This window comes from Tupaia chinensis, unplaced genomic scaffold (assembly GCF_000334495.1).
Source record: "Tupaia chinensis unplaced genomic scaffold, TupChi_1.0 Scaffold143936_1, whole genome shotgun sequence".
NCBI lineage: Eukaryota > Metazoa > Chordata > Mammalia > Scandentia > Tupaiidae > Tupaia > Tupaia belangeri.
In genome coordinates this window covers 1,315,393-1,327,138 of record NW_006203787.1, presented here as the reverse complement: position 1 = coordinate 1,327,138, position 11,746 = coordinate 1,315,393, and the positions used below count along the sequence as shown (strand labels likewise).

General features: G+C 42.7%; 1 protein-coding gene across 1 annotated transcript in view; it reads left to right on the top strand.

The window, feature by feature from the left end:
• Positions 1–11,746, top strand: part of CAP2 (cyclase associated actin cytoskeleton regulatory protein 2) — a 123,479-nt gene that overhangs the window by 18,979 nt on the left and 92,754 nt on the right. Inside the window, exons 2-3 of the mRNA XM_006165523.3 lie at positions 2,439–2,563; positions 7,536–7,636. Coding sequence (XP_006165585.1) covers positions 2,443–2,563; positions 7,536–7,636 — 222 coding nt within the window. The 5' untranslated portion in view covers positions 2,439–2,442. The remainder of the gene's footprint in view (positions 1–2,438; positions 2,564–7,535; positions 7,637–11,746) is intronic.

Genomic DNA, 11,746 nt, shown 5'->3' with positions numbered 1-11,746 from the left:
GCGTGTGTGTAGAGAGAGAGAGAGAGTGTGTGTGTGTGTGTGTGTGTGTGTGTGTGTGTGTGTCCTGGGAGGAGTGGGCATTGTCATTTTCGACCTTACTGGTCTCCCTGGAAATGCAGACATGCATCCCAGTACATTCATTCTTTAGTTTCTCTCAGAAATAGTTCTAGAATTCTAAACCCACAGGCGTCTTTCCAGCTTCCTTATAAGAGTTGTATTTTGACCTGTCAACAGGCTGTGGTAAGACTTCAGTCCTGCGAGTGGTGACTTTACATGACAGGATATCAGAGTCCCTTTCAGACTGCATTCCATACCGGTCTGCCTAGCTCTGCAGTCTGCGGGCTAACTCCTGTTGTCTTGTGGCATGTGGAGCACTATGAGATAGCGTGAGTTTGGGTCTTGTCAGGAAGGCTGATTAAGCCCCAGTCAGAGACAGCGTCCTAAGTGTGAAATACAACAGGCCTTTCCCAAAACAGCTTGATCCGCGAGCTGCTGGAGGTGGTCAGAGCTTTTCTGTTGCAGGGTAGGGTGCTCACTCACAAAGCAAACACATTTTTCTCTATCAGGGATGAGGTCTATGGTGATAACATTTGGCAAGTTGAGTGACAGGGTACATAGATAACTGAACAGATGGGCAACTATTAAAAGATTGAGGGGCTTCCATCATTTATCAAATGGCCTTCACCCACCTCCAGGATCTCCAGGTCTCCTGCAGGGTTATGTAAAGAATTCAATTAAATGTCGTCTTCCTTTTTTTCCCCTTCAATTGCAATGGAAGCAAAAAGCTGTGACGTGAAGAGAGAAAGAATAGATGAGAAACTTCTAATTTTGAATCCCTTTAGGATTAGATGCAGATTTCAGCCACGGAGAGAACACTGCCCCATATTTTGAAAGAGGAGCTGCTGGAAGTTTCAGGAGAGATGACTTTCCAAAATAGCCAGTGCACTCCGCCACCCGTATCTGGTGACCGTCTGACATTTGGGCACAGATTTACAGAGACATACACATGTTTTGATAAGTATAACCTTGCTTTTAAAAACAGCAGTGGCGCGTCATCATTGTACTTAAGCTCCAAACTAACAGAATACAGAATACAAAAGCGTGATCTGGTTCCCAGCAGAAATATAAGCTATGTTTACATACTTAGAGCAATGAAATTTGTCCGAGCTGTAGAGAAGTGGTGACTGATTCGGAGCACGCCTTTGCTCTGAATGATGCTTGGAAAGTTCCTAAGAGTGAGAAGAGCTATGGGCATGGAGGAGGATGAGGCATGTTCTGTTCTCTTTGGTGTAGCAGTCTGATTTTGCCAAGCTCAGAACTGTGTGGTCAGGGTCACGGGGCCATGCACTGGTTCTCACAACCCTGACCAAATTAGATTGGGTTTTATTCCTCAGAAGTTGCCTTAATGACATATAAATCCTAAAACCAATAATTTTAAGGGACTTTGCACATTCATTTAGATATCTGTGTGGAAGCAGGAAGCTCTACTTTTATACCCAGTCCTTTAGTGAGTTACAATCCGTTTATCCCAGGCAAGAGTACTAAGTAACTGAAGATCCTCATTGCCCAAAAATCACACCTATAATACTAAAGTTTGCCCCCAACTAAGCAGGAGCCCTAGAAAAAGGAAATTGTTATTTTTATATTTTAAATTAAAATTCCCAACATGCAGGATAATCATAATTTAAAATAATTCAGCAACAGAAACACTAAGAATAAGTGGAAAAGCGTTCACTCATGGCTTCTCCTTGCCTGCTGGATGACACGGTTTCATGAACTCGGTTCTCCTGTGCAGGGCTGTTAGGTTTTATGTAACTGAGTAAACAGGGATTATCAGCGTGTTTAGTGTCCCCTGAAGAATTAGAGTTTAACAGAAAGAGTTATTGGAAATATGCTCCTATCATTTAGCAGACTGAGGGTTGGCGGTATTAATTTTGAGCTGTGTGTTCTCAGGCTTTTGAGTGTGTGCTACAGGTGGGTTGTATCCTGTAACTAGGCAGCATCCACACGGGCACTTGAGATCGGTGTAAAGGGGGTGGCGGTTTGTGTATTACACAATGGGCTTGTAAAAAAATCACTGAACTCAGTAGAAAATAAGCTCAATATAATTTGCTACTTTTTTTTCTTTTTGCTCCAAGTTTTATTTTATTCTTAACTTCAGAGATTCTTGATGTGCAAAAATACAACGGGACAGCAAAAAGTTAAAAATTGGAATTAAAGCATGAGTTCATTTCAATGCAAAAACTTTAAATCTATGCATACCTTTTTTCATAATATGCATTTCTCATGCATTTTTTGAAGACCCCTTGTCCTCCTTAAGTAACTACAGCCATTTCCCAGTTTCCCTTTTTGTTGTCCTTCTTGCTGTTGTTAAGTTTGATGGTGTCGGTTTGCTAATCCTCCCATGCTCACTTGGCCTCCCTTTGTGCCTGTTTTTCTAGAATGGCAGACATGCAGGGACTGATGGAAAGACTGGAGCGAGCAGTCAGCCGGCTGGAATTGCTGTCTGCAGCGTCACACAGGCCTCCTGGGGACTGTGGGGAAGTTAACGGTGTCAATGGAGGTAGGGCCACACTGTTGTCATGACTGATCTCTATGTGGGTCACTTTATTTTTTTCAGATCATTTAGTTCTCACTGAGAGAGAGAGAGAGAGCTACTTCCTTCAGTTTCCCTACGCCTTCATTTATACCAATGACTTCAAAAAGTTCCTGGAGCCAGGAATGGTGGTGTGTGCCTATATCCCAACGACTCAGGAGGCTGAGGCAGGAAGAACATGAATTCAGGGCCAGCCTAGGCAATGTAGCAAGATTCTGTCTCTAAAAAAATTTTTTGAGGGGCCAGCAGGTGGCATGGTGGTTAAGGGTACTGGACTCCTACATGCTGACCGTGGTTCAATTCCTGGACCTGGCGACTTGCTTTCTCACTTTCCCTCTCTCTCTCTATCCCTTTCTGGTCAAATTAAAAATAAATAAGTAAAGTTAAATGAAATAATTCTTATGAAATTTATATTTTGTTCATAGAAAATGAAATTAAAATTGAGTTTATTTTGGTACCAAAGAGGTTTGATATCTACACATAGTTTTTTCTTATATATGTTTTCTGTGAATCTTTTGAAGACCTCTCATATGTAACTGCTATATTACCCAGAGGCAAGTAACCACTAGGAAAGAGAAAGGAAAAAAAAAGAGTTTCAATCTACAAAAATGACTGATAACCATGCCTCTTGAAAGAATAATTCGTGGGCCAAATGTCATTTTCTTTTTTTTAAATACAGCTTTTTTTTTTTTTTTTTGCTATAGGATGCATGTACTCACCAAAGAGAGACAGAGAGAAAGTGAAAAATCACTCTGCCAAGGGGGTTGACTATGCCTCGTTCCCTACCCCTCTATTCTCTCAGGATTCTGAGCATGCACGCACATGCACCCAGCATGTGTTTCAAGCTGCCAGATCGGGGACTTGAAGCACGGTCAAGTGCATGAGAGTCCAGTGCCTTAACCACCACACCACGCTCTGGCCCCTGAATGTCATTTTCTTTCATTGTAGTGTTCATATTGCTGTTCCACAGTCAATACCTCAGCCTATTATCTAAGCGATTATCCAAAAAGAAACTAATTTTCTTTATTAGAATATAGATTGGAAATAATTATCATTCTGTAGATTTTTCATCTTATAAAGAACACATCATTATGTTTAGGAACTACAGTTTTGAAAGAAATTAGTCTGATGTGAGACCAAAGATGACTTTGAGGTAACATGGCCAACACTGCATTGTTTTACTGTTGCCTAGCCCCAACCAAATATACTTTTACGACTATATACAAATACTCCACTTTAAAAATATATTCTTGAGAATTATATGATGAAAAATAAAAAGCTAACTACTTTCTTTAAAAGGGTAGCACATTTGGTAAACTCTCCAAGTTATCTGCAATAGGTTTTCCAATTCCTTCTAGTCTCAGGTTTCAGATCAAGAAAAATGTGAGACACCCAGTTAAATTTGAATTTCAAATAAAGAACTTTTTTTTTTATATCAAGTACCAAATATCGCATGGTTCCCATACTAAAAATTTGTTCACTGCTTATCTGGAATTCAAATTTAGCCAGACTATCAGTAGTTAATATTGCAACTCTGTTATGGTCACATGTGTGTTCCTTCCTTACCTGACCCATTTTGAATCCTGTTAGGATTTTTGGGACTGAGAAAAGGCCTTGGGGAGGAGGGGTCAGTACAAAAAGCTTTCACCAGCAGAGCCCTGCATTGGTGCTTCTAGAATTTCAGGCATATTTGGAGCTGTGCCTTGTATTACGTGCCATGGGACAAAAATGACTGTGTGAGCACAAATGTGCTGGCTGTTTTTTTCCCCTGAACATAATGAAAATTAAAATGCTCTGAATGAATTGAAAGGCTGCCAGGGGGCTGTAAGTGTTTTCCGCTCCAACTGAGACACATCTATGATTCCATCTTAAGCCTCTTTCTGTTAAGTATTGAGTGGTTATATGAAATTCAGTAAACCTTATTTATAAGAAAATATTTTCATATTCCCTTCAGTAACTTTGTTTTCTAAGGCCATTGGCATCAGGTGATTAAAGTCATTTCTCTAGATAGTTGACCACAAATATAAAGCCTGTGAATACACAAAATAAAGTTAAAATCCAGCTTCCAGGAGGTTGTACAGTATTGTTAAATAAAGAGAAAAGAACCTCAAGCCTGGCAAGGGGCGTGGCAGTTATGGTGCCGGACTCCAACATGGCCAACCGTGGTTCAAGTCTCAGACCTGGCACCCTGAAAATCACACCCTGTGTGTGTGTGTGTGTGTGTGTGTGTCCCTAAAATCCCAGGAGGAGAATGGAGGAAAAAGGATAAAGGGTTATGGCATGGCCATCCCTCTGGGGGCTGATTTCTCACTTTCTCTCCAGTGAGCACACACATCCTATGGCAAAAACCTTAAAACGTGAAAAAGAAAGAAAAAAGAACTTCAATAATTTGAGCCTCACTTATTCAAAGAGGTACTAAACCAAACTTTGTATTTGTATTATAAAAATAAAATTTTTCTAGGAACATTAATTGACTAGGTAAATAATAAAGCAAATCATTCCAAATCAGTTATTAAAGCAGAGTTTTCTAAAAACAACTTAGTCAATGGTTGATTGTCCTCCTTGAAATGAAGTAAGATAACTAGTAAGCAGGCTAACTAGTAAAGTCTGAATGAGATTCATCCTTAAAACATTTTTTTATTCCTGGAATCAGCAGTTGGCGTAACAGCTATGTCGCTGGACTCCCGTGTAGTTGACTGTGGTTCGAGTCCTGGACCCAGTAGCTTAAAACTCACGCCAGGAGCATGTGTGTGCGTGCCCAAGATCCTGAGAGGAGAATGAAGGAGAAGGGATTGCAGTGTGGCCATCCCCCCTGGGGGGTGATTTCTGTCTCTCTGTCCCTCTCTGTCTTTGTGGCAAGTGCACATGCCCTACAGGAGACAAAAAAAAAAAAAAAAATCTCTCAAACACAACATGTTGTTATTCCTAAATAGCATTGTTTTTAGTTCTTCTTAATTAGTGATTTTGGTAATATTCTAAGCTTTATTTTTAACATATCCTTGAGAACAATTTTTTTTTTCCTTTTTTTGAGAGGTTTTTTGCTACAGGGCGCGTGCGCTCGCCAGACAGACAGAGAGAGACAGAGAGACAGAAAGCGAGAAATCACCCCCCAGGGGGGATGGTCACGCCACAATCCCTTCTCCTCCATTCTCCTCTCGGGATCTTGGGCACACACGCACACACGCCCAGTGTGAGAGAACAATTTTTCACCGTAAACCATTATGATAACGTTATCACTAAAATTAATGCTTTTAAAATGTTTACTTTAAAAGAAATGTTAGAGAAAGCATCTCAATTAGAAATAGGACAGGACTTTAAAAACTCATGGAAAAATGGAATTAAAGTGCAAGTTTATTTGGTGGAAAAAATATTGGGTCGTCAAGAAAGTCATGACGCATTTTTCATAGAAAAACATAGGAAGGTTGTCATGACTTCCCAACAACCTAGCAGTCTGAAATCCATGCATCATTCTTCGAAATACACGTCTCCCATGAACTTTCTGCAGACCCCTCGTACATAATTTCCCTATTTCTACAACGGTATTATGGTGTGTCTTATGATGTGGTTTTTTTTTGTCCCTAACAGTTAGGTAAGTTCAGCTCAGTGGTTGAAGAAGCAGTTTTGCTTCCTTGCCCAGGGACAAGCACCATACTGGTTGCCAGGAAATATAAGCTACATTACACACAGTCATGCTCCTCGAGAACCTTTGGTCTTAATGTATTACTGTTCAGAGCCACAAATGCTTTGATTAAGGGATACTCAAAGGATTCAGTCTAAGGAGAAAGGCAGGCCATTAAATGCTGCGTGGAGGAGGTGTGAGCAGAGCTGAGTGATGAAACTGGAAAATACTCCCTTTCATCATTGCACTTTCTGCTTCGTAGAGCTTCCATCACATTTATAAGATGTTATCCCACTTAAATACTCAGCGGAGACCTGCCAGGCCTCTACCATAGCAACAAACAGGGTTATCTGTTTCCATAGGGATCCATAAGGAATCTGAAGACTCATGCCCTTTGTATGTTCTGGAAGTGGGTACATCCTGTGTTTCGAACTGTAAGATGAGTCAGCTTCCACCACCTGCTTAGAAGGTAGACTGTCGGTACAGAGGGTGTTCAATCCCTGTTTCCATCCTCCTCTGGACCTGTAGAAATGGGCAATTTGGAAAGATAGAAGGAGGAGGCTTTCTTACAGTTTGTTGTAAACTTTTCTTCAAAGGTTTATGGAAAATGTGTCTTCTGAAAACAAAACAAAACGAAACAAAACAAAAACCTATGCCCGGGTTCCCAAAGATTTTTGCACCAAAATAAACTCATACTTTAATTTCATTTGTCCATGCACTTTTTGAAGCCCCCTCCTTCCGGCTCAGGGGTCATTTTTAAGTCCACTGTCGCCGTTCCCCCTTCCCCTGAGAAGTGACGTAGTGAAATCAGCTTGCCTTTTCTCCTGGCCCAGGGCTCGCCACTCCCTGGCAATTGTCCTGGGCCATCTTGGTACCTATTTATAAAGTTACGGTGGCATTGGAGCAGGTTTGTGTACAAGGAGGTGTACCAGCTTGGGGTGAACCTGGCTGGGCTCAGTTTTTGCATCTGCCTCCTCTTTGGTGGCTAAGAGGGTCCAGTCACATGTTGTCGGCATCTGTTTCCTCATCTGTAACCCCGAGATGCTGCTCCTTACCTTACTGGGTTTGGAGAACAAAACGAAATGATGTAGGTGTAGTCCTTACTCAGGCAGAGGGAAAATAAGAAGACATTGCCTTCTTGAGCTATGGAGAAGTGTTTAAATAAATCTGAAATATAGGGAAAAAATAGATACGTAGTGATTGAGTGGAGGAACGAATTACTGAGAATGCGCTGATGGTGTTAAACTGTTTATGACCTATGGCAAGGCAGTCCCAGTTCTTCAGTGAACTGAGGAGTAACGGAGCGTTCCTCTTCCAAAGGTGTGGCGCCCTCCGTGGAGGCCTTTGATAAGCTGATGAACAACATGGTGGCTGTGTTTTTAAAGAACAGTAGGATCCTTGCTGGTGACGTGGAGACTCACGTGAGTACTTTCCTTCCCCGCTCTGCGAGTTCCCAGGGAACTGTCCGGTCTCCGACACCACGAATGGTGAAATGACATGCTTACTTTATGTGTCTGTGGGCTTGTTGTTTTACCCTGCCTGGGCAGGTGGTTAGGACACTCGGTGACTTACTCGTACATGCTATCCTCTCCTCCATGCAAACTGATTGAGTGTCACCCGGTCTGGAAGCGGGGAGGAGAGTGGTGGACCAGCCAAGCCAAGTTTTGCCTTCCTGGAACTTCTCTCTGTAGCCTGGAAACAGGCAGTGTATATACGTGGGGACAGTAATCCGGCGGGGTAATGTGATGAAAGAATAAGGAGGCAGGGCAATGATCTGGACGGAGCTGGGAGCGATGCTGTCTGAGCAGGTGACAGCTGAGTAAAGATCCGAGTGGGGACAGGGAGTGTAGGGACATGGGAAGAGAGTTCCAGGCAGAGACAGCAAGGGCAGAAGCCCAGAGATGTTCTTGGCAGAGCAAGAAGGCAAGGGGAAAGGTGAGGGAGAGAGAGCCAGGGGCCACATCACAGCAGGACCTTCGCGGTCTCAGTAAAGGACGTGGCTCAGATTCCGAATGTGCTGGGAAGTCACCGAGGCCCCGGGCAGAGGACCGAGGGCGAAGTGACTCATGCTTTAAAAGGGATCCTCTGACTGAGCCGCCTCCCTCGCCAGCCTCCCTCCGTTCCTAAAGTGGAGCCTGTGGAAATCGCCTCTCCCCATTGGGGTGCCACCTCAGATATCGGAGAGTAGCAGGGGCTGATGAGGAGGTGGAGCAGCTGGAACCCGTGTACTCTGGGTGGGGATATGAAATGGTGCCACAGCCGTGGAAAACAGCATGGCGGTTTCTCAAAAAATTTAAAAATGGAATTATCATGATTCGGCAGTTCCACTTCTGGGTGTCTATCACCCCAAATTGAAAGCCTGGTCTGAGAGGTATATCTGTAAGCTGTGCTCACAGCAGACTGGTTCACAGCAACCCTAGTGCCCACCAGCAAACAAATGGGTAAAGACAATGGGGTATGTCCGTACTACAGAACCCCGTTAGTGCAACTATGTGGCTGCTACGGAAATGAGTCAGACACACAAATGCCATGTGATGCCACTCATCTGAGCTTCCTGGACTTGTCGAATTCACAGGGACAGAGAGCACCACGGCACGCCCCATGGCTGGGGGCTGGGGGGCCTCGAGAGTTGTTGCTTTATGGGTGAAGAGTTTGTTTTGCAAGTGGAAAATATTCTGGTGATCGTTTGCACACCAACGTGAAGACGCTTAATACTCCTGAACTGCACCCTTAAAAGTGATTAAGATGCTGCCGGGCATGCCTGAAGGGGCACCCATGATCCTGGCTGGCTGGAAGGCTGGGTGAAGATCATGCCATGAAAATACCCTGCTGTGGTCTCTGTCTATGCCTTTCTCTTTCTTCTAAGAAATAAACTTTTGGGGATCAGCAGTTGGCGTAATGGCTATGTCGCTGAACTCCCATGTAGTCGACTGCAGTTCAAGTACTGGACCCGGCGGCTTAAACTCACGCCAGGCACGTGTGCGTGCGTGCCCAAGATCCTGAGAGAAGAATGGAGGAGAAGGGATTGCGGTGTGGCCATACCCCCCTGGGGGGTGATTTCTTGCTTTCTGTCTTTCTGTCTCTCTCTGTTTTTCTGGCAAGTGCACGCGCCCTATAGCAAAAATCTCTCCAAAAGAAAAAGAAAGAAAGAAGGAAAAAAGAGAGAGAGAGAGAGAGGAAGGAAGGAAGGAAGGAAGAAAGAAAACTTTTTTACAAAAATGATAAATTTTATGTTACATGTATCTCACCACAATTTAAAAAAAAAATACAGACTGAGGAAAAGCAAACCCATAGAATTTGAGAATCTCTTGATTGGAAGAGACCCTTAAAATATCCACACCAGCTTCTCAGGCTTAGGCGCTTGTTTATACTTTTTTAAATGTTAGCATCATTCCTGAGGTCAGTCAGGGTTTGCATGCATTTAGTAAAATCTAATGCAATAGCCAAACAATTTAAAATTTAAAAAAAGTTATCACCACCATTCTTCTTTTTCATTGGCCTTTGTTTCTCGTGGAAGACTGCATTTCAAATCTGTCTGCCTGTACATTTTTCCACAGTGAGACAAGCCTGGCAAAACCACTTTCAGTGTAGATTAACTGAAATGCTGATTTCTTGAATAAAGTTGTGGTACAGGGCTTTTAAAAAAAGTATACAGGGATTCACTCTGTCCTTCCCGCATTAGATGTCCTGCACAGCACCCCTCACTGGTCTCCCAGGGTGCTGGGTGTCTACAGTTACACCAGAGGTCCCAAATTTATAATTACATAGGTGTTTATTTCTTCACATTGGAGAATGTTTGTTTGCCACATCTAAGAAAAACAAATATTCTTCAAATGACCTCCACTTTTATTACATGTTTTGTTAAAATACCCATTGGTTGGCCAGCCCCATAGTGCAGCAGTGAAGTACGGTGCATTGAAAGCTGAATCTCCCATGGCCACCCATGGTTCAAATCCTGGCTTAGGCAGCTTGGAAAACACCAGGTGCATGTGCTTTTGTGTCCAAAATCCCGATGGGATGGAGACATGGCAGGAAAAGGATTGCAAGGTGGCCATGCCCCATTGGGAGGTGTCTTCCCTTTTTCTCTCTCTCTCACAAGTACACATGCCTCTAGCCATAAATAAACAAATAAATACCCACTGGTGGGGGCCAGCAGGTGGCATGGTGGTTAAGGGCACTGTACTCCCACATGGCCAACCGCAGTTCAAGTCCTGGACCTGGTTGCTGGCTTTCTCACTTTCCCTCTCTCTTTCTCACTCTGTCCTTCTCTGGTTAAACTTAAATAAATAAATAGAGTTAAATAAAATAAGTCTTTAAAAAAAAATAAAAACAAACAAAAATACCCACTGATGAGAGAGGGAAACCTTTGATATGTTATGAGTTCCAGGAGGACCGTACATACTAAGAGAGGTCCACTCCACATGTATCCCCAGGTCTGTCATGCTGGTCTGCCCTTTTCTGCTGTGCTTTCGCTTCCAAGAGACCTTGTCTGCAGGGAGAGAATGCCTGAGCTTCTTATATACAAAGGCATGAAAATACCTGAAAGCTGGTGTGTGCTGTAAAGAACTGTCCTTCCCAGTACATCAAAGGAGACCCTTGAGTGGCTGACCAACTCTTAGTCTCTTGAACACCATCGCGCTATTATTCATTAATATTGACAGGTTTCCGATGTGCACAGCACATCATAATTCTTGTTAGTGATCTCTCACAAAATTCTCGATAGATGCTTTTTACTAGAGAGTAGGGCCTCTAAATAAATGTATTTAACTTGCATTTAATAAAATATTGTACTTGTAGACTAAGTCTTCCAACTGCACAGTCAACAGCCCTTTTCAATTCTTTTTAGAACAAAATGAATTATAAAGTATAGTTTGATTTATATTATTTTTCCTTCTTCCCACTTACTAACCTGTAAATAATTAGACTCCAAATGAAGGAATATTTGCAATAATAAATATATACTGCTTAAACAAGTTTTTAATTTGTTTATTAAAAAGAAAGAAGAAAGGGAGAAAAAGAAGGGAGGAAAGAAGGAAAATAAAAGAGGAAGAGAGAAATGCTTGTTATCTGAAAGTTTTGACTCTGACTCGGCCACACCAAGAAAACAACAGGCAGCCCCACTCCATCTGCCCTTTACTTTAATGCTCTGCACAAATAGTTTATTTTTTTCTCGCTATAGAAGCATGTGTCATTGGCATTAAGCTTGCAGCTGCTGCTTCTCACATAAGCCAGTAGTGGGGGTTGAACTTTGTTCCAAGAACACACCTGTTGCCTAGAAAAAAGCTTCTCGCATACCTGATTGTCCAGGGTGGAAATTTGAGAATGACACAAATGTGCATCATGTCAAATCCTGCCCCCCCTGCTTCCCAGCTATTTCCCAGATACTAATAATGCGCAGGGGCAGCCGGGCTATGATTTAACGTCTGTGTCGACGTGTTGGCTGCTGCTCGGGCTTAATTTACTGAACACTCAATAGTCTATTGACAGAACAGACCACAGAAAAGGGGAACTAATAGCTACAATTAGGAAGC